General features: G+C 35.7%; 5 protein-coding genes across 7 annotated transcripts; 2 read left to right on the top strand and 3 right to left on the bottom strand.

Annotated features, from left to right (window-relative positions):
• On the bottom strand, window positions 35–3,328 carry LOC104734453 (acyl-CoA-binding domain-containing protein 4). The gene is made up of 14 exons (XM_010454036.2): window positions 3,191–3,328; window positions 2,744–2,881; window positions 2,573–2,650; window positions 2,361–2,492; window positions 2,220–2,286; window positions 2,077–2,138; window positions 1,853–1,992; window positions 1,625–1,751; window positions 1,440–1,554; window positions 1,244–1,332; window positions 1,072–1,155; window positions 667–987; window positions 518–577; window positions 35–428 (listed from the first exon to the last, which is right to left on the bottom strand). The coding sequence occupies exons 2-14, from the start codon at window positions 2,852–2,854 to the stop codon at window positions 270–272; spliced, it is 1,545 nt and encodes a 514-aa protein (XP_010452338.1). The 5' UTR covers window positions 2,855–2,881; window positions 3,191–3,328; the 3' UTR covers window positions 35–269.
• LOC104708676 (protein BTR1) lies at window positions 3,800–7,296 on the bottom strand. 2 transcript variants are annotated; one of them, XM_019234953.1, is made up of 9 exons: window positions 7,076–7,296; window positions 6,824–6,910; window positions 6,036–6,274; window positions 5,838–5,944; window positions 5,280–5,473; window positions 4,688–4,812; window positions 4,455–4,550; window positions 4,319–4,380; window positions 3,800–4,234 (listed from the first exon to the last, which is right to left on the bottom strand). In XM_019234953.1, exons 2-9 carry the CDS (start codon window positions 6,906–6,908, stop codon window positions 4,138–4,140), a joined length of 1,005 nt encoding a protein of 334 aa, XP_019090498.1. In that variant the 5' UTR covers window positions 6,909–6,910; window positions 7,076–7,296; the 3' UTR covers window positions 3,800–4,137. The 2 variants fall into 2 exon arrangements, with proteins under 2 accessions (XP_019090498.1, XP_019090499.1); XM_019234954.1 differs by having other exon boundaries at window positions 4,688–4,749; window positions 7,076–7,295.
• LOC104734455 (uncharacterized protein SYNPCC7002_A1590) lies at window positions 9,990–12,281 on the top strand. The gene is made up of 6 exons (XM_010454039.2): window positions 9,990–10,385; window positions 10,502–10,692; window positions 10,803–10,848; window positions 10,987–11,069; window positions 11,156–11,272; window positions 11,945–12,281. Exons 1-6 carry the CDS (start codon window positions 10,133–10,135, stop codon window positions 12,014–12,016), a joined length of 762 nt encoding a protein of 253 aa, XP_010452341.1. The 5' UTR covers window positions 9,990–10,132; the 3' UTR covers window positions 12,017–12,281.
• Window positions 13,984–19,122, top strand: LOC104734456. Of its 2 annotated transcripts, XM_010454041.2 has the most exons (9): window positions 13,984–14,058; window positions 14,838–14,890; window positions 15,008–16,431; window positions 16,788–16,906; window positions 17,245–17,829; window positions 17,928–18,237; window positions 18,360–18,525; window positions 18,611–18,713; window positions 18,786–18,903. In XM_010454041.2, the coding sequence occupies exons 3-9, from the start codon at window positions 15,241–15,243 to the stop codon at window positions 18,901–18,903; spliced, it is 2,592 nt and encodes an 863-aa protein (XP_010452343.1). In that variant the 5' UTR covers window positions 13,984–14,058; window positions 14,838–14,890; window positions 15,008–15,240. The 2 variants fall into 2 exon arrangements, with proteins under 2 accessions (XP_010452343.1, XP_010452342.1); XM_010454040.1 differs by lacking the exon at window positions 13,984–14,058 and having other exon boundaries at window positions 14,743–14,890; window positions 18,786–19,122.
• LOC104734457 (cyclin-dependent protein kinase inhibitor SIM-like) lies at window positions 21,626–22,307 on the bottom strand. The gene has a single exon (XM_010454042.1). It carries the CDS (start codon window positions 22,224–22,226, stop codon window positions 21,843–21,845), a length of 384 nt encoding a protein of 127 aa, XP_010452344.1. The 5' UTR covers window positions 22,227–22,307; the 3' UTR covers window positions 21,626–21,842.

Consider the following 23,831-nt stretch of genomic DNA (forward strand, 5'->3'; position numbering starts at 1 on the left):
GAAGGGATACACTATTATTATTACCTGCGATAAATAAATGCTGTGAAAATTCTCCAATAATTAAGGGAAACAAGCATTCATATTTCATAACAAACAACTGATTCTAAATCTTTGATAATAAAATAAGAAAGAACATATTCCCCACACTTAGCTCTCTCATTCTCAAAAATAGTACTTTTAAACCAACGTTTGATTCTCTGTCTTTGTCGGATTCAACAGTGAGCTTCTTCAAAAGCTTATGTATTTGTGTAGCTTATATTGTTTGGGAGTTACTTTCCAAATAAACCCCACACACCACCAGAGCCTTGCCTTTGCACAGTCCCGCCTTCTCCTTCATCAGATGCTGACTTTTGTCTTCTAAGCATCTCAACTTCAGCTTCAATGGATTGCCCTGACTCCAATGCTTTCTGCAATTCCGCTATTTGTGCCTGAGACATGCCATTACATATAATCGCGACTGAGTTGAAGATTTTGGAAAGAGACATAATAGAAAAAAAGCTTCAGCAGGCTTAGTAACCTCGAGTTTAAAGCATCTTGATCGTTCTGAAATAAGTTGACCTTGTACAGATTGGAGTTCCTACGATTATGTTTAAAGATTGTGAATTGTGTTCACAGAAACGCGAAAAGGGATAACTATAATTAGCTTGACAGTTGGAGATAACGTACTTGGGATAGTTCAGTGTGACTGCTATTGACTTCATCTATCTTTTCCCTGAGCTTCGCGTTTTCTACTTGGGTTTCTGCAACAGATGACTCCAATGTTCTTTTCTCTTCTTTAATTGCATCGAATCTGTTCCTAATATCTCTTTCAGGGATACTGCTTCCAATTCCATTGAGAGTTGGATTTGTAGGTGGAGGATAATCCGACTTATCTGACTTGGCTATGGCATAAGCAGCAGTGACAGAGGCTGCAGCTGCAGCGGCTGCTGGTGACTTAAAAATTTTGGGATGTGAGGATTCTCTTGTTTTTAGTCTCATGACATATATCTGTGTGAACAGAAGACAAGAGCTTGGATAAGATATCGATTAGATTGTACTTCTGTAAGTTGTAATCTAGGGCTATGAGCTTACATCATTGTTATACTTCCCGTTATAACCGCCGAAAGCTACTAAGATGTTCTCTCCAAATACTGATGCTGAGCACACACTGAGACCCTGCAGTTAAATCATAGACCACATAAGACAACTCGGATAGGAAAGAAAATGAAACATCTAAGATTGGATTCGTCTTGGAAGTATTTACCTCACTAGCAAGTGGATGTCTTGCTTCTACATGGGATGATGTGGACCAAACCAGCTTTGACATATTTAGAACAAGGGTCTCTAAACAACCTGCCCCAGAAAGAAAGGAGTTACAGAGGAGAGTTGCATACAGAGTTTTAACTGCAAAATCGTGTTAAGCGAGGAGACACTATTCTAGAAGCAGAGAGTGCATTTACCGGTACTATTATCACCGCCCCCGGCAATATACCAATTTTCGTCAATGGTTATTCCAGCGTGTCCTGCTCGAGGAGTTACAACATCTCCCTGAACATGAGGCTGTGACCACTCCATCTGCCATGAGTTTATAAATTCATCAGAATATGATGAAAACGACAAAGTAAATTCAAGAAAATATGCTTACAGTTTGCAGGTCAAGGATATGGAGATCATTGTAGAAGATGGAATGAGAACAACCACCAAAAATAAAGAGGTAATGATCGGAATGTGTGGCAGCTGTGTGATCAAATCTGGGAACTGGGCGTGTCTGCCTATCAACCAAAAAAAAAACACAGTGCAGAGCATTTAGATGTAAGACCAGGTAGACAAATGTGCAGTAAACATAAACATGGATCTAGCTGCCTAAACTTACGTTGTCTCGACCACATCCCAAGTCATTGTCTCAAGATCAAGAACATGCAGATCATTCAGCAGTCTCCTGTTCTTATCTTCGCCACCAAAAACAAAAAGTCGGGACGCAACCAGTGTAATGGAATGCCCACCACGTGATACCTGTAAAACATGGAAGGTATAAAAACTATCCAAAACAGCAACAACATACATCGCAAGCAGCAATTCAGAGAACTGTTTTCTTACCGGAACATTCCCGGACGCATCAATGACTCCACATAAATGTGTTTCCAAATCAATGAACCGCACTGTAAGGAAAGGAATCAAAATAAAAAATAAGAGAATTTCAAAAGAGTATCCAATCAGAAGGAAAGCTGGATATGGCTAACCTGACATGTTATCTGATGACTTCTTGGAGTGTCCCCCGATCAGAAGAAGCTTGTTTCCCCACTTAATCTGCCAAAATGTTCACAATTTAACAATTTGAAGTATGATTGCAAAATTCTTCGTCACGTAAAAAAAGGACTTACCATGCGATGGTCTGAAATAGCAGGAAAAGCTTCTCGAAAGATACTACCATCATCTTCTTGAAAGCTCTCAGCACTTGATAATTCAGTCGTCAGTTTCAAACTAGACCAAGTCAAACTTCTAAGATCAAACACCTGATAGAGTTGAGTTTATCAAAATCACCACAGATTCATGAAAACAAAAGGAAGATGATACAAACACACAATAAAACTACCTGGACATCAGATAAGTATCGGCCATTACGGCTTCCACCAACAATGTAGAGCTTTTCATCAACAACCACTGCCGCATGCTGCATTTTTCCAGACGACACAACACATGAAAATATTTTTAAAAGAGATTATCCCAAATCAATACAAATGCTTAACCACTGAAAGATCACCACCTTGTAGCGAGCTGAAGCTCGAGAGCCAGAAACAGGGAGTGGTGACCATTCATCGTGAGCGAGATTTGAATGCCAATCACCAACGTCTATCTCTTTCCTGATCTCTTCCATTACTGAAGGCTACGTCACAGCTTCAGTCTGAGAAACAAAAAGTAGGAGACGAGTTTCGATCACATTCGATTTAACAATCGGATACAAGAAACTCTATAATCAAGTAGATGGATACGACTTCTAAAATCCAGAATTGAGCTTCTCACGATCCTTCATTTCCATATGGAAACAAGGAGAAAACGAAGAGATCCTAGTACTTCTCAGGGACGATCACGAAATCAAAGTTTGGGACATTGCAATGGTAAAGAGATCTGAACACTAAATTCGAAATTGCTTTCACGAAAGCTAACTAAAGGGAAGATAATGAGGAAAATAAAGGGAAGGAGAGAGACGAACATAAAGTTAGAAACCGAAATGGCGGCGATGACCAGAGCCGCCGGAGAACGTTGATGGTATCGGAGTCGGAGAAGGGGTGAAGGATTGTGAGAAGTGAGATCGAATCTCCAAGTGTATTCTAAAAGATGCAGATTGGTTCTTCGGCAAATGAAGAAAGTTTCGAGTCAATTATATAAAGTTGCAAAAGATAAGGATGCTTCTGTATATTACAGTATATCCGAAGTATACGTCTACAAATATCCAAATTTCAGGGGTCCTTCCGTAAATCTGAGCGCCTTTCGGTTTTTCATGTAAATAGGAAAAGTTCTGGCTCTTCTATGTGAATATCAGAAGATACCACTCTTACTGTTAACTTGTTAAGTGTAAACAGTAAAAGATCTACCTTAAACATAATACTGTTATTATTGAAGAGCTTAATACTATTACTCTTTTAAGTTTTAACTAACCCAACACCTTTTGTATTCATACTCAACCCTCCCTTTTTCCCCTCTGTTAATTTAACTTTCACGTTTTAAACATATATTTGTAAATTTTCTTTTGATTTTAAGTTTTAACCAGAGTAAAAAAACTGCTGGGTTAAACCCTGTAAATAGTTCCTAGTTGATCCCATAAGAAGAAAGAAGCAAATGCAATGTAATGGCTGGTTATTGTAAATTGTTACAACAGAAAGAACTCAAAGGGAAACAAAACTTCAACAAATTGCAACAAAGTTATAAAAAAACAAATGAAAATAGTACTTCTAACTCCAAATCTGCTTCTCTCCCAGAGAAAAACACAATTTATATAGTGTCGACGACATATAAATAAAACGAAAGAAAGAGCTCCTAGAGATATATCTCTGCCTCACTCAAAGATGATTAATGATCCCCATCCGAAAGCTTAAGCCTCAACAAATGAAGTAAACAGACCAAAGATAGGAACCGATATTGGATATTTCTTAACGGTTTTTACTCGGTGGCTCTCTCTGTGGCTGAATCAACCTTCTGTTTTATCATCGTCTCAGCTTGTTGGATTGCTCTCTGTGGCCCTGTGATGCTCACCTTCCTGCCAATATTTTCCCCATATATCAACTTTAGTCATAAGAGGTAATTAATATTGTAACTCTCAGGTAATGTTAACTTTATTTACCTATCAGAGGTTCCAGAAATGAAATCTCCTCTGTCTGATATTTTTATTCGGGCACCTGTCATCTGCAGGAAGTAAAGCAGGCTTTAAGATTTTGGTGGACTGAAAGAGTTTTAATTAAAGGTTGGAATGTACGGACCTGAGTGATTTCCATGATGTTTCTTCCTCCACGACCAAGGACCAATCCTATATGCTCATCCGAGACACCAATTGTCACCGTGTTGCTAGGTTCTTCCTGGAATGTATACCATATCACAGATTAAGTAATGACAGAAAAAACGAAACAAATTATCTGCGACTGTTTTAACACCAAAAGGCTATCCATTCTTATATATGCATAAATAGGGTGAAAGAAAGTGGAAAGAGACTAACCTTGTGGTTTTGATACTTGCCTCCAGAGCCGTTGGGTGCGTAGTTAACCGAATTGTATCCCGCTGTAGGAACAGAAGGAAGCACATACGCATATGGAGGACCATGAAAACCAGAGTAGAAAAGACCTAAAATGCCGAGTTTAAAGGAACTTACAAGAGAATTAAGCTTAACAACAGACAAGCATCATACAGAATCCTCAATATGGAAAGAAAATCCATGTGAGATGAAATCCGAATCGCCATTACTACCTTAGTTGACAATCTAAAACTCAGTAGAAAATCCTACTCTAATCTAGCATTTGACAAGGGATATGATCCAGCATCTACATGTGTACTTAGATTCTCCACATGACCTTAGAACAGGAAATGCAAAACCTTGTACAGTGGCTTCTGACCTATAACATTTGTAATGTGTAGTGACTAACAGTCCTTTTCATATAACACATTATTTACATAGTGTCAATCAACTGTCAAAGGATGGTCCGGCGATGATCTAACTATTTTTATTCTATCGCTTTCAAACATGAATAAATGCAATCAAAGACTTCAAAGAGGAAAACAAACTTAACTAAGCTAGTACTGAATTGATATACCTGCATATGAATATGGGGAATGCACGTTCTGGGAGTAATGATCGTCCTCGGTAAGCTTAGCCAAAATTAAATCGATTGCCCGCATCTGCTCCTCGAAGGTCCCAGATAATGTCACTAGCCGATCACTCAACCCGTAGTAGGTATTATCCAGAGGGGAAATCTTAATACCAGCTTTAGATTCCTCAATGAATGACCTGTGTTCAAAGAAAGAAATGTCTTGAGAGTTAGTTACAGCCATATATCTGAAGTCAATATTCCTAAACCAAAAAAAAAGTGCATTGTCATAGAGAAATTAGATATTCCATACTAACACTACTTCAAACTGGTTATAGGGTCTTGACTTGTTTATGCATGCATTCAGAGAAACAATTACTGTCTTAAAGATATGCATTGGAGAAAATTTGAACATGGAAACAACGCAAGAAGATGACCAGATACATTATAGATGTTGGTTGGTGGTTTAGTGTGTTATATAGAAACTGGTGTTATGGGAAACTGGTTATGGAAGTTCCAAAACCTCATAGAAACTGCATTAACAAATACAGAACGGAAACTTACTTGATAGTGGCCCCTCCTTTTCCAATTATACCTCCACAAGAACTGTTAGGAACCACAAGTCTTATTCTTCTCCTAGGCTCAACCTCATTACCATCTTCAGCATGAAGCTAACAAACAAAAAAAAAACAAGTTAAAATCGATTTCATAATGACAAAATATATAAATTAATTAGTCAAACACAAGTTGAAAAAAGATTACCTCACTGTGCAATTTCTCAAGGATAAGTTCCAGTCCACTGACAACTTCTTTAATTGAGCCCGATATCATAATAATTCTGTCAGTCGTCCCAGGGAAAAACTCTTGATTACGTGAGAGCTGAATCCGTGCCCCAGACTTTGCCTGAAACTCAGTGATGGTCGAGCCACCTTTCCCAATGACGGAACCAGCTGCCGCATTGGAAACAAGAAACCGAATGTGTGTTGGCTTCTCAGCAGAATCTGAAAAGAGTAAAACACATTAGATAGTCAAATAGAGAGCATGGTTCACTACACCACATCAGTTTAAAGCTATTCGTTGAATTGAAATACAAAACAAAGATTTTTTTTTTGTCTCCCCATCAAACATACATGATACAACCTCGATTATACCTGCCAAGCTACCACACACATGATACAAAAACACTACATAAGAATGAGTCTGATCATAACTCACTCACAGCATTGTTCCTTATGAAAGAAGAACAACAAAATAGTTACTTTCCTTTGTATAATTCATTGCATTCTGAACAAATTCACTATAATTTCATAGAACAGAAACACATGGTAATAGTATAATGAAACCATCCTAAGATCCATGGCACAGAAACACTTCTCCCAAGTTTTAATCAGAATAAAAGCATTAATCACACATCCACGATGTCATATCACAAAGTACTTAAACGAGATCCAATTCAAGAAGGTGACGAAATACCAAAAAACATTTAAGAGTCAGAGTCGAAGAAAATGCAGCGAGGAAATAAACAAAAAGAACAGATCGGATCAGAGTACCAGCTTCTGAAGAATCGTGCTGTTCTGGAGATCTCTTGGTCAACTCTTCCGGTGAACCTGCCGCATACGACTCAGTAGACTCCATTGCTGCAGATAAAAAAAAAAAAAAGAGAAGAACCGAATTAACCAATCGACATTATCAATACAATGAACAAAAAAGGAAAGACGAAATCGGATAGAGAGAAAGAGATAAGACTGGTTTCTCGTCGGAATCTGAGATTGAGAAAAAAATAAAATCCGATGAGTTTTTACCTGTCTTGGCACAATTCGAATCTGGTCCTTCCGTCGTCGTCGTCGCCGTCACTTGGGCGCAGGTGGTTATGAATCTGAGCAAAAGAGTTTTAGTGTAGATGTTTGAGTCTCTCTCGTCGCTCGCTCGCTTGCTTGCTTCCTCGGCTTCTTCGTCTTTGTCGCCGAGCGGTTTGTGAAGTGAATGAAGGTGGCTCTGGTGTCCTTCGTCTAATCTATCCACTAGCCTCCCTTATTCCTATTATTTTATTCTTCCTTTTTTTTTTATCTTTTTTTTTGTTTTAATTTAATTTAATCTTATTGACCGCCTCTCTATCTTTTTTTTTTCTCCCTTAAATATCAAATCAACTCACTTTTTATTTTTGTTAAATTATCAGCCAAATTTAGTCTTCAGAAAGACACCAATCTATGTTTCAAATAGTTGTTAATAAAAAAAATTACACTGTTATATGTTTTTTTTATATATTTTCTCATTTTGGAAGTTTATATTATGAATCCATTTTATTTAATTTTCATAGTTTGTTAGATCTTGAATTGTAGATATATTATATTTTTTTGTCAAATTGTACGGCAAGAGTTAAGTTAGTTGACGAAGACAATAGATAGTATCTATTAGATACGATTTAGGTAATGCTGCATGTTTATGATTTGAATCGGTCGATTAAATGAATTGAAGTGCAATATTTATATAAGGGTGACTTTGGGGTGTTTTTGTGTTTAGCCCGACAGTAATGGGAAGTGGCAACCTGTGTTTTCCTCACGACTACACAGCTTCATTGGTTAAAACCTTTCTATAAATTAATCATATTTTCTGGTTGCATAACTAACATTAAGTTTAATCAAATCTTAACACATCATTATTTCTCAATAATTGTAGAGGACTCTTTTAACATTTCTTCAATTTTTGTTAATGTTGTGTGCATCTAAATATTTTTTTTTTAAATCTAATACTTTTAATCAAAAATACTAAGTATTTTTGATCTAATTAAAAATATAATAACCTCTTTTTTTTCCGGGTCAAATATCTTAATTTCAATCTGGCTCTTCTATTTGGCTCAATTGTGATATGGTTATTCGTTTACAATTTGTCGCTGGCCCAAAGATATTTATTTAACGGGCCCTTATTCGGCTTGCTTTCAATATACAAAGGTTGATAAAAAAAAAACCATATTGTTAAATTCAAAATAACATACCAATTCGATTCACATATTCTTACTAGTTCATCCAATTGATATTTGTCGTTAATTTATCCAACAAAAAATTTTGCTCTCAAACCATATACAAAGGTTGACAAAAAAAACATATTGTTAAATTCAAAATAACATACCAATTCGGTTCACATATTCTTACGAGTCCATCCAATTCATATTTGTTGTTAATCTATCCAACAAAAAAAATAAGTAATCTATCAACCTAATCCAATTTCATGTCCATTGCTTTGACTATAATCCTATTTAAACATTATAATTATTTAGAATTTAAAGGTAATCACAGGAAACAGAAAATTTTAATATCTTTGATAAATATTTAAAAGATTATGAAAACATAATTTTGCCCACTACAAATGTTTACATTCATTTGTTGTATTTGAAAAAAAAAACTAACCTAATTATATACGAAAGAAGAAATGGATGAGAACTAGATAAACAACAAAATGTTTTGAAAATTTTCTAAAATTACTATATTACCTCCTTGATTATGTGAAAAATGTTGCTGATTGATGATTTCACACTTTTTCTTTTCAAACAATTATTAGTATCATCATCCACTACATTTTCAGCTTTGTGGTGATGAATATTAATGACAAGTTTGATTTAGACAAGAAACAACTATTGAGTATTAGAAATGGAGATGAATTTTGGATTATATACAACCAAATATATGTTTATATAATTGTTTTCCATTAGCATTTTTATTATATTAATCTAATATATGTGGACAGACTAATATATATATTTTTCGTACAAAAATAATATATGTGGACAGACTAATGTATATATACTTTTAGCAACTTCTTTTGGAGCTGAGCAGCTCAAATCGATTAGAATCTTCTAAGTAGGTTTTGTGTTTCCGGTCTTGTGCCTCTGATCCTTTTCCTCCTCTTCGAAGAAGCTCAAGCGAACTAGTAAAAAATGTTTAGTTTTTATTTCTGCTTCTATCGATTCAGTTTTTGACTGCTCCTTCTATCGATTTAGGTCTGGGTCCCGATCCATATCAGGATCGTGAATATTATTCTCAGAGAGTGCCTAGAGAGAATAAACGGAGCTTGATTATGCATGTATTGAAGCAGAAGTGGGATGCTTGTTGGACCAACAAGACAGATTGACACGTTAAATAGAAAAGCTGGTTTATTAGATGACGATAAATTTCATTCTATCCGGGAGATAATGGATATAACGCCAAAGCCTTCTAAGAACATGGTGGTGCTCTCACCAATCTTTGTTATTTGGAAGCAATTTTTCAAGTAGGTAATGTTTTGTAGTGTCGTAAGCCCTTGACATAGGAGTTTGAAGAAGAAGCAAAGTCTCCAAGCCTAGGCAAAAGGTACCTTATATAATTAATCATATTTTCTGATTGCATAACTACATTAAGTTTAATCAAATCCTAACACATCATTATTTCTCAATAATAATTATAGAGGACTCGTTTAACATTTCTTCAATTTTTGTTAATGTTGTGTGCATCTAAATATTTTTTTCAAAAATCTAATACTTTTAATCAAAAATACTAACAAATATTATTGATCTAATCTCAATTTCTATTTTCGGCTCAGTTGATATGGTCTTTTCGTTTATAATTTCTTGCTGGCCCAAAGATATTTATTTAACGGGCTCTTATTGGGCTTGCTATCAATCTTCGGCGTAGTTTAACTATACCGAAGCAACGTCAGCAGGCTAATATGCGCAGTGGTAAGCTCGTGGTCATGGTGGTGCCACCTCCCAATCTCCGTCGGTTCAGGATCTCTTATCATTATCTCTCCCACTCCTACACTTCTGTGCTTAAGCGAAGCCGTTAGTCGTTAAACATCGATCATATCCTAAAAACGCCGTCGTTTAAGCTATGGCGTTGAGCTCAGCTTCTCTTAGTAGACTCACTACTACCTCTTTGTCTCTCTCGGCGAAGAAGACGAATCGGAACCCTAGAAATCCATCTCTCTCTTTCACCATTACTAGCTCATCGTCCTTTGACGAACCACCTAAACCTTCTTCTTCTACTCCACCAATTCGCGTCTCCTCGAGCTCTGTCCCGAAAGCTCGATTCATCGCTCGTCAGAAACAATCCATCTCCGTTCGTCAGCTCCAACGACCTCTAAGTAAGTTCAACCATACTCGCTTGGCTTGATCTTAATTTCTGTTTTTTTCTATGTGGATGGTTTTGATATATGGATCGGATTGTTTGATTTCGGATTTGCTTTGTTTTTGGTTGCAGTTGAGTATATGAGTTTACCTGCAAGTCAGTACTCGGTGCTTGATGCGGAGAGGATTGAGAGAGTTGATGATAACACGTTCAGATGCTATGTTTATACTTTTAAATTCTTCAACTTTGAAGTCTGCCCTGTTTTGCTTGTCAGGGTTGAAGAACAACCTAATGGCTGCTGCATCAAGCTTTTGTCTTGCAAGGTAAAGACCTTCCTTTGCTAATGATAGACAAAGAAAAGAACTTGCGGCTATATGAGTTATGTTTGTATAATGATCCTGATGGTTTTATTTCATTGTCTTGTGCTATACAGCTTGAGGGATCTCCTGTTGTGGTTGCTCAGAATGACAAATTTGATGGTAAGCATATCCCTGTTTGTTAACCCATGTCTTGTATCCTCAGTCCTCACGTTGTAATTACTTTCTTGTATGGGGGCTTAACATTTTTGGTAATGGTTTGTATGGGGGCTTAACATTTGTTATTTTCTAGTTATGCAGCTTCTATGGTGAACCGGGTATCATGTGATAGCACTCAGGAGGGCACATCAGAGCAACAAATTACTTCAGATGCAGTCATTGAGGTAGCTAAGTGCTTTCATCTTCTTCTTTTTTGCTTACTTAATCAGTGCACTCCTGTGGCATTTCTGACTTATTTGGCAATTTTAAGGTCAATATCGAGATCCCTTTTGCATTTAGAGTTTTCCCAGTGGGAGCAGTAGAGGCGACAGGGACACAGGTCCTTGATCAAATTCTTAGACTCATGCTACCACGATTTTTATCTCAGGTATGCAGGACAACGTATTTGTATTATTACCTTTTTAATCGCTTATTCTGCATCAACAAGTCCCTATAAGCCATCATTTATTTGATAGAAGCAGTGAAAATGGGTTAAGTTAACCATGGTTTGTTGTGAGAGTTAACCATGGTTGGTTTAGGTTATTTTCTTAAGTCTATGTCTATATATAAGGTCTGAGAGAGTGAGAGAGGGTTATCAAGAAATTTGTGGGTTAATTCTGGGGGAGTGGGAGGAGCTTCATTAACAAAGTCCTCAACCTTTTGTAATTCTTGTTTCTATAATATATCAAATCCAGTTTATATAAGCAAATCGTATCATTATTCTCTATGTTTCAAAACTGCAAGATCGTCCTATTTGTGAAGATTAGTCTGACATCTAAGGTTTTCTGTTGAGAAGATCTATCATATTTGAGCTGGTTCATGAGGAGGCGAAATAGCCTGTTTTAGGCTTTATTTATGTCGGTAAAGCACATGTTGAACTAGGACTCAGGTTACAGATTAGCATAAACGTCTATTGTTTCACTGTAAAACTGGCTTTGTTTGTTCTTTATATTTATCAATTTATGTGCTCCCCTTATGCAAATATTAACATAAATACATTCCATTTCCTGCAATATCATCCCAACATCAACCTTCTCATGCTCTTTGACTCGTTTTACAGCTCTCGAAAGACTATCAAGCATGGGCTTCTGGAGACACTTCAAGGCAACCTCTTGGAACCGGCGAGATCTGATAGTAAAGCAAAATCTACAGTACCTTGTTCAGCGATCCTGCACCTCCTCGAGTTCAAGTCGGGGATGTTAGCAAATTATCGATCTTTTCAATGTGTTATGCTCGGGTAAAATGATCACAAATGAATCTGTAGTCACTGGAATTGCAACCCTTTTCAATAGAATACGTTTGTTTGTTGCACTGTAAAATATCATACGGTGTGTCATGTATGAACCGATAAATGGATGAGCCGATTCACTTTAAACTGACAGTTTTATTCGATTGAATACTTTCCAGAAGAAAAGCTTTCTCGCTATAGGTCTTTTGTCATTTGTCAAAGTGTAATATTTATTTATTTATGTTTTTAAGTGAAGATAAGGTGTTTAACTTTAATTAAAGCCAAAACAAATAAATGTTTTAATCAAAAGTCATTTGCAACTTTTAGACAGAAACAAGAAATGTTAATCGAGCGAAGAATTTTGTTTGTGAATCGTGTTTATTTTTACGATTAACAAAATAATCTTCACCAAAATAAATTAAATCAAACGTAAACATAAAAGAGAACCTTCTAAAGTTATGTTATGAAACATATTCCCTCCGTTTCATAATATAGAATGTTTAGAGAAGTATTTTTGTTTCATAATATAAGATGTTTACAATTTTCTATGCAACTTTTTTATTAATTTTATATTTTATATTATGCAGTTTTGTTTATAATTGGTTAAACTTTGTAAAAGTAACTATTCCTTAATATGCGTGTTTTAATTAAAACATTCTATATTTTGAAACGGATAAAGTATTATACAATTAAACATGAGTAAAAAAAAGCAAATATTGTAAGCAATTGAGAAGTATTTATCTTATTGGTCCGCTGCCTACAACGACAGCCATATATCATTTGTGTCGATCTCAAAGCAAAGTCTCATCACATAACGGTGATCAAGAAAATAATGCTAACTCAATTACAAGACAAAAGAAGACATTCACATAACGGTGAAACAAGAAAGATTGTGTTTGATATGTTTTCCTTTACTTTTGGGTTAATTGGAAAATTTTGCCAAGCCATGCAAAGATAAAATATAGAAGTAGTGTAAGTAAAATAGATATATCCTATTCACAATCACACATTGAGTGAAATTTCCAAAACAAAAGGATATAGACAAAAGAGCTATCATCTACCTACGCATATGTCCACACTAGATCTACAGATATGGAAATTTACTGTGTCTTAAGTTAAGATGCATGATATTATATATGGATGTCATGAAATGTTAAAACCAAAACGTGCGTTTGTTCCCTCTCAAATAAAAGTTCGTGACTTCGAGAAATATTTTTTTCAGTAAAAGACAAAATAGTGAAGAAGATGGGTTGAATCATGTAAGAATATAATAACGTTTCTAGTTTTTGGAGATTTTGCTAAAACCCTAAGCAATAATATGTTGCATCTGCTACAAATGTCTAAAACAGTAATTTTCTTAGAATTGCTAATCACACAGACTATATTTTGGTCTAAACACAATGATAATGAGTGGATGTTAGAAAAAAAAAACGTACGTTTGTATTGTGTGTATATCTTGAAAGACGTATATGTACGTGACTGATGAGACCTAACATAGACCCAAAATCCATGCAACCTTGTCTTTCGTCCCAATGCATTTGTAAGCTTTCTCATAGACATTTTCCTATATAACTATTTTATTATATTGTTTAAAACTACTATATCAATAATTAGAGCGAGTGAAAAAAGAAAAAAAAATTCAATTATGCCATCATGTGATATAAATTATTTATTTTTCTAGATTACTCCATGTGAGAATATTGGTTGGTACGAAGCCCTCACAAAGACCAATCCAAATTGGGGAAGTTTTATAAAATATACACAAAATAAAAATTATAATATGGTGTGAAGTTTGAGCTTTTCCTTTCCTTTATAACCTTGAAAGGTCAAAAGATGTAGTCATCTTATCTTTCTCCATTTTAAATTTCTGGAGCCAAACCTTAACATTCCTAATAACCCAAAAAAAAAAAAAAACACTTAACATTCACAACCACACCTCTTATAAGGTAGGCCAATGTTTTTTTCTCACAATCTTCTTCTATCTTTGTTTTCCTTTGTTGTAGGAAAACGTTTACTAAAGTTAGATCTTCATTTTCTTTTTTTCCTACTCTTGATGATGATTCACCTCTGACTTTTCAGATTTTGTAAAAAAAATTCATCATAGGCTTTGAATAGGTGCTCTTTTTATTTTGTTGTATTGTAAACTTGAGAAAAGCAAATCAAACTTTTCAGTTTTTGGGATTTTTTAATTATTATTAAGAACAATCCCAAAAAAAAAAAGGTTCTTAAGTTTTGGGAAGCAAATCCAAACTTTTAACTTAATACTGTATAAGATATCCTATTCATATTTACACACTAATTTTGTTTATTATTACAAGAAACAATTAAGAGATTACAATACATGACGTGGGATGAAAGGATCTTGCCACGTGTTGTAATCGTAGACCAGCTCCTCGCTTCCTTGAGACTCGCCTTCACCTTTGCTTTTTTTAATTTTTAACAAAAGCGAAAAAGTAGACAAAATAAATTAAAAATAGATTCCAACAAAGCTAAATTAAATTATTAGTTACTGAGAAAATGACAATTAAGGATTTGATTTAATTAATTTGTTTTTTTTTTCTCTGGTCATTGCACCTTCTCTCTTAGACAAAGAAAAAAAAAATCCAATCTTTTTGAAGTTTTCACAATTAATAAATCACCGATAATTTTGTTTTTTCTTCTTCTTCTTCTTCATCATCGATCCTTTATTGAATTTGATTTGATTGTGCAATTTCTCGTCTTATAGGAGGAGCTTGGTTGTTCATCTTTATACCCATCATTGACGAAGAACACGAAGAGGTAACGTCTCGCTAATCTCAATTCCGTATTTTTTTTGTTGTTGATGATTTGTTTCGATTGGAAATAGAATTTGGGTTTTGATTGTTCAATTTGGCTGATAAATTGAATCAATATCAGGTGAGAGATGAATTGGAGAACAATGGGGTGTGAAAGTTTGAGCCTTTTGGGATGTTGGGATTGTGTGTTTTCTGGGATCTTCTCGGAGAATTGTGGGCACATGTAAATGCGTTGTTCTAGGTTTTGAGATTGAGTGATGGAGTTGCTATGTTGTTTTGTTAATCGGAATTGACATTAAATACAAAAAAGGAAGGATTTTTAGGTTTTGGGGTTTCAATTGAAGCGTCGTAAGGATGACTAGTATCCAGCCTCTACAACAAAAATCAGAGTCTAGGGATGATGTTCGTACCGAGTTTGAGCGTGGTTTGGAGGAATTCATGCGTGGGCACTTGGACGAGTGTATCTCTTTTGGCTCTTGTAGTTCTGTTCACAATCCAGAGGATGAGGATGAGGAGGGTGATCAGCTTGTGAGGAGGAGACGGAGGTCTGAACTTGAAGGTGACAATTTGGCTGAATCATCTGCTGCACAAAGGCGTCAATCTCAGATTTTTAGCCGATGGGCTGCAAGGCAGGCTCAGGAGATGATTACTACGATTGAGAGGAGGAACCGAGAGTCTGAGTTGATTGCGTTGGCTGGTTTGCAAACTGTCTCTATGCTCGATTCGTCTTTCCTTAGGGAGTCTCAGTCTCCATCTTCAAGGCGTCAGGGTGCTGCGAGCGAGAGGCCTAACACTCAGGCATCTGGAATTTTGCAGATGTGGAGGGAATTAGAAGATGCGCATGTGCTTAACAGGGCACGTGAAAGGGTGAGGGAAAGATTGAGGCAGCAAAGGAGTGCTGAGTCTAATACTAATTTGTCTAGCTCTACTGCATCGGAGAGTCAGGTGAGTGAAAACAATGGGGGTCTGAGAGACTCGAGTGAGAGTGAGAATGATTATGGATCCTGGTCGCATGATCGAAATGAGCATGGGGATAATAATAATTCTTCCAGTAGGGAACAGTCTCCTGATCTTGGTGATAGCGAGAGGGAGAGGGTGAGGCATATCGTTCGTGGATGGATGGATACTAGAACTAACGATCACTCATCTAATGTAAGACAGATAGACGGTAATCATAGAGCAGAGTGGCTGGGTGATACTGAACGGCAAAGAGTCAGGATTATAAGGGAGTGGATGCAAATGACAAGTCAGCAGAGAGGAGGAGGAGGAGCTCGTGCAACACCAAGAGAAGATCAAAGGTCTAATTCAGAAGTTGATAGGAATCAAAATCATGACACTGCACAAGTTGACAGGGTCCATGTAGGGTCAGCTGTTAACCATGAAGAAGGGCAACCGCGTCATGTTCGTCAAAACTTACGGAGAGTAAGAGGTAGGCAGGCGTTACTTGATTTGCTTATGAGGGCTGAAAGAGACAGGCAACGGGAACTTCAGGGCTTGTTGGAGCATCGTGCAGTGTCTGATTTTGCTCACCGCAACCGGATTCAGGTTAGTTTCTAAAGTACCGGATTCGTTTTTGCTTCTTTGTAGGATATTAACTGCACTTCTTTCTCCTATTCTTTTTTCTATTGTGGAATTCTGAGATACCATTACATCTTTAACAATTCATGTTCTGTAGATTTATTTTGCCAGTATGATAAATTTGTTATATTCCGAATGTAAATGCTAAACAAATAAGTGTTTTGGTGTTTGAAATTTGGATTGGGATAAGAAAAAGTCTTTGAAGGAGCTAGAGATTTATCCTGTGTCATGCTAGGATTGGATAACAAACGTCATATTTCATCTGTATCTTAGCACCTTAGGCAATTGTAGACTGATTGATAATGCCATAAGATTTTCTGCAGTCGCTTCTTAGAGGAAGATTCTTGCGGAATGAGCAACCTGCAGTTCAAGAGAGAACTCCATCAATGGCTTCAAGGGAACTTCTTCTGCTAAGAGAAAGACAAACTGTTTCTGGCTTAAGGTAAGAATTCCTTCCAATTCCATTTCAATATCTAAGACAATTTTCTCATTCAGTTTCCTGCCACTATCATGTCAGCGATAAGATTTTAACTCAATCATAATAATACAACTATTCTACAAGTCCGTATAGGACTACACAGATGCGTAGTCTGATATCCCTGCATCTCATCTTCTCTCTCTTGTTCACTTAGAAACATATTTAAAAACTCGGCTTTTTTTCTTTCTGATTTTTACTTGTGTTCGCATTTGCCCTTTCATATAAATAATACACAAGTCCCCTCATTGGCGTTTAGCTTGATTGCTAATAATGGTCTAATCCTCACGTTGGTTCTGTCTCAGGGAAGGGTTCCATAACGGGAGGGAAGGTATTGTCCATGAACAGAGTAGCAACACTGATAGCGACAATAATTCCACAAATGCTCTTGCAATTGCTATCACAGCTGAGAATTCTCAGCGTATAACCGATGATGAGACTTCAACTTCTTCAGGACAAGGGAATAATAGTCCCGTTTTGCATGATGACTCGGAAAGCAACCTAACAAATGCGGATAGAGACTGGGAAGAGGATACCAATCAAAGAAGGATCTGGCAGGAAGATGTCACAGTAGATGAGAGGCTAAATTTGCAGGAAACAACGTTAACGCAATTGAATGGGTATGATAATACAGATATAAACCATGATGAAACATCGGTCACTGACATGCACCGAGAAACCAGTGGATTTACTGATGATGAATATCGCACACAAGAAGCCCATGGCGTTTGGCATGAGGAAAACTCTAGACAATCTGATGAGAACTGGCCTGAGACACGGCCAGAATCCCTAAGGAGTCGCCGTGCTGTACAGTTGAGAAGACTAAATAGGTTCCATCCGCCTGAGGATGACAATGTTTACAGCATGGAACTCAGGGAGCTGCTAAGCAGGTACTGAAAGTTTTCAACCACATTTTTGGATATGTTTCCTTTCTTTATTACCTATTTTCTGTTAGATTGATACTTTTTACCATCTTTTCTGTTTATAGGAGAAGTGTTTCTAATCTACTACATAGTGGTTTCCGTGAAAGTCTGGATCAACTGATACAATCATATGCTGAAAGGAGAGGACACACTCATGTAGACTGGGATCTGCACGGTACCCTGCAAACAGCAATCCCAGATTCTCTAGACCGTGACACAGACCACCCAGTATTTGTACGGAACGATAACCAGCTTAATGTCATCAATGGTCCACAACTGCTTTCAACTCCACCCGCGCCACCACCCCAGCCAATATGGCATCAAGAGTTGCATCACACTAGTTGGTCTCGTCACACTATGCATCGGTCTGAAATTGTAAGCCTTTAATGAAGGGTTTTAGCCTCGAGTCTTTAAATGAGTAATTAAACGTCTAAATGGCATGTCAGAAGCTTGGTTCAAAGGTGTAATGTAGATATTTTTCTTATTACTTGCATTAGGAATGGGAGGTAATGAACGACCTAAGAGGAGACGTGGCGAGACTGCAGCAAGGAATGAGCCAGATGCAGAGGATGCTCGAAGCCTGCATGGATATGCAGTTAGAGCTGCAGCGTTCGGTTAGACAAGAGGTCTCTGCAGCCTTAAACCGATCTGCAGGTGACCAAGGTCTGTGCTTAATCTACCCAACGAACTTTGTTTCTCATTTAGTTACTTACGTATATAGTATGTTAAAAGACGAGTTATGCAACAGGTATGAGTCCGGAAACGTCAGAGGATGGATCAAGATGGAGCCATGTAAGGAAAGGGACTTGTTGTGTTTGCTGTGACAACCACATTGATGCTCTCTTGTATAGGTAACCAATTAGTAGCTCAAATCTTTTGCCTCTCTCTTAGACTCAAAACTAAATAATCCATTGAATTTGCAGATGTGGACACATGTGTACTTGCTCAAAATGTGCTAACGAGCTTATAAGGAACGGAGGGAAATGTCCGTTGTGTAGAGCACCGATTATAGAGGTAATCCGAGCCTACTCCATTTTATAAGCCTCTTCTAAAACATATGGAGATAAAGACAATGCAAGGAGAGAAGAAAGGACCTGCAGCATCAAGAAATGTGTTTTTGGTTTTTGCGGTTCCTAATAATTATGTAGTTGTAGTATCTTATTCAAATCCATATTTGATGTGTATAGTCTAATATTAAATTTACTTTAAAAAGGAAGAAAAGAAAGGCTCTCATTGATAATAAGACATGTCTAATTCGTACTTGCCTGAGCCACATTTTATTTAATATATAAGCCACTCGGATACTTTTCAAATAAGATCAAAGAAAGAGTAAAAAAACCCTGAAGCTGGTGGTATGGTGGTAAGGTACAAAACGTGGGTTAAAAATGAGATAGTTCTTCTACTACTTTAAATGTGTAGTAGACATGGCTCTTCTTTTGGCCACAGTACCATTCAATACTTTCTATTTTAATGCCATTTAGATGCTTGGTCTAAAACCTTCTCTATTTATTTCACCTCTACCCCCACACGTAACCTAATTTTCATAGGCTATTTAGTTACATATTCATTGCATCCACTATTTCGTCCGAACAACATATTTTCAATTCATTTATATACTATCAAAGTTATTTTGGATAACAGATTTAGCTGCTTCTTTTCTTTCTTTCCTTTTTGTGGCTAAAATGTAACTATAGTTCGTTCAGTCTACTTTTAGGGACTGAGCTGCGTGTGACCTTCGTTTTAAATTATTATATGATTAGTTTGCAGAATTCACGATGGTATATTGTACCATAAGAACCCGGCTAATTATTGTACCCCACTAGCCAACCTAATTTTTAATAACATGTTGTATGGGACTGGGAATACTAATATATTGAATAATGTTTTTGATATCATGTACTCAGATACAACAATCATGGTGATTTTTACGGCGTGTATAAAAGTATTACAGTTTATTGCAGGCACTTTTACGCACGATCTAATATAATATACACCGGATCAAAGACGATTAACAAACAATTAATCTAAGTGTTTTTTTTATCATCGTGCTTACCCACCTTTATCCACATTGCATTTACAAGATCTCCATCAAAAGTAAATCTACAATGTAAACTTTATTGTATCAATTAATTAACCTTTTTTGTATAAGTTCTCGTACTTTCTTTCTTTTTTCTTTTTTTGTATAAGTTCAATGTCAACCCATTGTTAAAGGTCAGTTTATCAAAATAATATGTTAGTAACATAGTAACAACAACAAATCATATGTGTTGATGTCCAGAAGTAACTCAATGAAAAATTCAATGTCCAGAAGTAACTACTCCATGTCATAAATTCAACTGTGACAGATGCATAGTAGTAGTGATTAGACGAATTCACAGTTTCTTTACAGCTAGTTTTAAGAATAATCCAACGTGGATATTGTGTGGCATGCATGGTAGACATTACAAACCATTCGAATTACTTATGGGCCTTCATCACTGCTTCACTAAATTCAACAACCATTCAATATTGCTGCTGCATGCATGTTCTTTTGTCGTAATCGTGGCAATGGTAGTGAATTTTATGTTAGGTGATTGTTCTGGTATAACGTAATTGTCATTAGCTCAACAGATTAAGCTGCAAACCATATGTGTTGGTTTTTTCAATCCTCCCAACAAATCAAGATTACTGCTGAATTATTTTTGAAAATACTATAATCAAATGTTTGTTTCTCAAACATATAAAACTTATTAGTAATAATAAAATCCCACCCGATCGATCTTCCGAGTACGTGACGAATGGGCACCCCTAATGAATTGTAGATTAATTTTTCTACGCGACGTCATCCATAACATTAAATTTCATTACATTACATTAATTTACAGATCCCAAAGCCGTATTTATCGTTCTTCATGTCGGTCCAAAAATGTCAGAGATCAACATGAATTTCCGATCAAACTTTATTTGATTACTTTTATATATATATATTAGCTTGCAAAATAAGCAACAATCTATTTTCTATATAAAAAAGAGAGTTGAAAATAGTTGGATCAAGGCATCATTATCTTTCTCGTGGCTTCTTACACAAGCACACACGTAATACACGCTAACCATTACAACATATCTCATCCAACCACAATCAAATCACTCACCTAAACTGTTTATTATCATTTTTATAACCTGACTAATTTACCTTTTCATTTTTTTACTAATGTCTTTCAAAGTTTTCAATATGACCTTTATGAAATGTCTGACTTTCAGTTTCAGTAGACATGATGTCATATAAAGTACATAATTCTCTTACTATATATCATCATAATTATGTTTATGTAAAATTAGATCGGAAGGCATAATTATGCGCAACATGGTATCACATAATAGAAATATATCGTGGCCGACAGAAATAATTGCTTGCAAAGGCAACTCGTTTTCTCTCCTTTTCCTCTTCTTTTTTATTCAGTATTATTTTGAAATTGTTACTTTTGTTTAATGAATTACCATCATAACCCATGACACAGAATTTCATAATCCACATACTACTATTTTGGATCAATTCAAGAGATTCATATATCCAATCTCAAAAAAAAGTACCTCAATCAGCTAATGATGAAAAAACGTACTTTTTGGCCACACTGAACAAATTGGTAAATGCTACTATAGGCTTTCACTGTTCAGTTTCATCAGTCGAAATATATATTATAACTTCATTTTTTTACTAAAAGATGATATATACATACTTGTGCATGCGGCTTGTTGTAAATTTATTTTAAGTTGTCGATAAAAATTACTGAAAAATGGGTTCATTCGTTTTCAAAACAGCTAAGCACAATTTAGTAAAAGAAAAAAAAGATTCCATCAATCGATCGCACATGTATATTTATAGAGTGGGTCGACGTGTAAAGTTGATCATAAAAAAAAAACATTACATAAAAATAAATAAAATTCGAAAAAAAGCTATTCGAAATTATGGAACCTTTAATGAGAGATTTCTCAATTATTGATCATCTTCGTGAACAAGAACGGAAACTTCTCCGCCGCGTGGCCACCGTGGTGGTGGTGGTGGATGACGTCATTGTCTGGTTGTAAACGGAGGTAAAGAAGCGCTCGATCTCATCTTTGTTGACGATGATCTCGTACTTGGGTAGTGACGTCATAAGCTTCCTCTTGCAAGATCTGACGCGGAGAGACGAAGGCGTAGAAGGTGGACGGGGTTTGTGCGGCGGAGGAGGAGGAGTAGTTGCGATGGTGGGAGGAATCTTGTGGTCGGAGGAAGTGGGAGTGGTGCAGCCGCCGCAGTCATCATCATCTATGTTGGTGTTGGATCGGATCTTGATGGCTGGTGGGAACTTCAAGATGGGCAGATCTTGTATTAACCCAAGATCCATTCCTTTTTTTTTAATGGAAATATTAAATTTATATGTTCTTGAAAGGGTTTTTTTTTTTGTTTTTTTTTGTGTGTTTTGTGTTTTGGCGTGTGCCTGAACAAATCTTCTTAGAGAAGTGGACTTGTAGGTTTCTTATATATATGTGCTTCTGTCTTTACATACATGCCTTTTTTGTTGTATATGTGTATATATTATAATTAGAGAAAGATAAGCCATGGTAGAAATAAAATCTACTACTACTTCTCTTCATTTACATTTGACAGATAATTAAACTAAGTCATATGCCAAGTAAATCTGTTATTACTTATTACTACTTCACAAGAGTTTAGATGCTTAATTATTAATATTAAATATGATTATGCTATTATTATTTTTATATTTTTGTCAACTATTGTTATTATTTTATTTAATTTTACGTAATAGTGGTAATGAAATTTCATACATGCATGTTCAAACAAAAAATTACTATAATAAGTTTCTTAGAGGAAATTTACAATGTATATGCACAGTTTTTAATGATTTGCTCTTCCTTAAAAAAACGTATACACCAACTTTAACTATAAATTTTACTGTTTTTATGTCAGTAAAAATACATTGTTTCTTTATATATTAAATATCTTTTACTTTTATCAACGAACCAAGAAAAAAAGTGTGTTACTTGGAGCTTAAAAAGCTAGCCACTAAAGAAAATTCCATAGGTAAGCAAAGAATATAGAATTTTAAGAATTGTTTCTACTGTAGAGAAACAGTTACGTAGTAATATGCATGATGCATCTATATATAATTATATACCGAGAGATTGAAAAGTCATCTTTGGAAAATGAAGAATTAAAGAAAATGTCGAAAAGAGGGTATATATTCATGGTTTTAGATTGATAGTTACGTCCACTAAAAAGAAGAATCAAATCAAGAATAGGGAGCCTATATAGAAGTAATTTTACTTTAGCAAAGATTCAAAGAACACATTTTCCGAAAAATCAAACCTTTATTAATGCAAACGTAGACTTATAAACATGCATATAAATATTACTTTTAGAAAAGAATCAGAAATGTTATATTATGCGAGTATAATAGATCCCCTTTAACATGCTTACATGCAAATTTGTTCGGTTAAAGTAGTAACATGCATATGTTTCAAAATAATCAAGGAGTAACATGCATAATATAAGAACAAGTACATAATAAATATTTCTTTTAAATTTTATATCAATAGTTAGGCAGATATATAGGATTCAAATTTTAGCTCAAAGTTTTTAATCTCTAGATCTAAAACGTAGAGGTTGGTTAGAATTTATGTCGTGTACCGCTAAAGAAACTATAGAGACATGTCATGTGTATATAGACTCTTCATGCGAATATATACATACATAATACGTATCTATATATATATACATTTAATAAGTATCCATACATATTTGAATAATTATATATAATTGAACTGAATCTAGAAGTCAGCATATACATGATGTATGAGTGTATACAGACATGGTTGCAAAGGTATTAAGGTAAAATTAGTGTGCAGAGAATCTAAACATCAAAAGAATTGCCACGTGTCGACTATTATGGAGGCATGTAGTGTGATGTAGGGTTGATCTGTGGATGCGA

The sequence above is a fragment of the Camelina sativa genome, chromosome 13, assembly GCF_000633955.1.
Source record: "Camelina sativa cultivar DH55 chromosome 13, Cs, whole genome shotgun sequence".
NCBI classification, from domain to species: domain Eukaryota; kingdom Viridiplantae; phylum Streptophyta; class Magnoliopsida; order Brassicales; family Brassicaceae; genus Camelina; species Camelina sativa.

Coding starts and splice junctions, on each gene's coding strand:
- LOC104734453 (XM_010454036.2), bottom strand. CDS start 2,854: ATGGAAGAGATCAGGAAAGAGATAGACGTTGGTGATTGGCATTCAAAT. Junction 2,493..2,572: donor GATACTTATCTGATGTCCAG/GTAGTTTTATTG, acceptor CAACTCTATCAG/GTGTTTGATCTTAGAAGTTT. Junction 1,156..1,243: donor GACATCCACTTGCTAGTGAG/GTAAATACTTCC, acceptor ATTTAACTGCAG/GGTCTCAGTGTGTGCTCAGC.
- LOC104708676 (XM_019234953.1), bottom strand. CDS start 6,908: ATGGAGTCTACTGAGTCGTATGCGGCAGGTTCACCGGAAGAGTTGACC. Junction 5,474..5,837: donor AAAGGAGGGGCCACTATCAA/GTAAGTTTCCGT, acceptor CTTTGAACACAG/GTCATTCATTGAGGAATCTA. Junction 4,813..5,279: donor TTCCCCATATTCATATGCAG/GTATATCAATTC, acceptor TCGGCATTTTAG/GTCTTTTCTACTCTGGTTTT.
- LOC104734455 (XM_010454039.2), top strand. CDS start 10,133: ATGGCGTTGAGCTCAGCTTCTCTTAGTAGACTCACTACTACCTCTTTG. Junction 10,386..10,501: donor TCAGCTCCAACGACCTCTAA/GTAAGTTCAACC, acceptor TTTTGGTTGCAG/TTGAGTATATGAGTTTACCT. Junction 11,273..11,944: donor TACCACGATTTTTATCTCAG/GTATGCAGGACA, acceptor CTCGTTTTACAG/CTCTCGAAAGACTATCAAGC.
- LOC104734456 (XM_010454041.2), top strand. CDS start 15,241: ATGACTAGTATCCAGCCTCTACAACAAAAATCAGAGTCTAGGGATGAT. Junction 17,830..17,927: donor CTCAGGGAGCTGCTAAGCAG/GTACTGAAAGTT, acceptor TTCTGTTTATAG/GAGAAGTGTTTCTAATCTAC. Junction 18,714..18,785: donor ATTGATGCTCTCTTGTATAG/GTAACCAATTAG, acceptor TTGAATTTGCAG/ATGTGGACACATGTGTACTT.
- LOC104734457 (XM_010454042.1), bottom strand. CDS start 22,226: ATGGATCTTGGGTTAATACAAGATCTGCCCATCTTGAAGTTCCCACCA.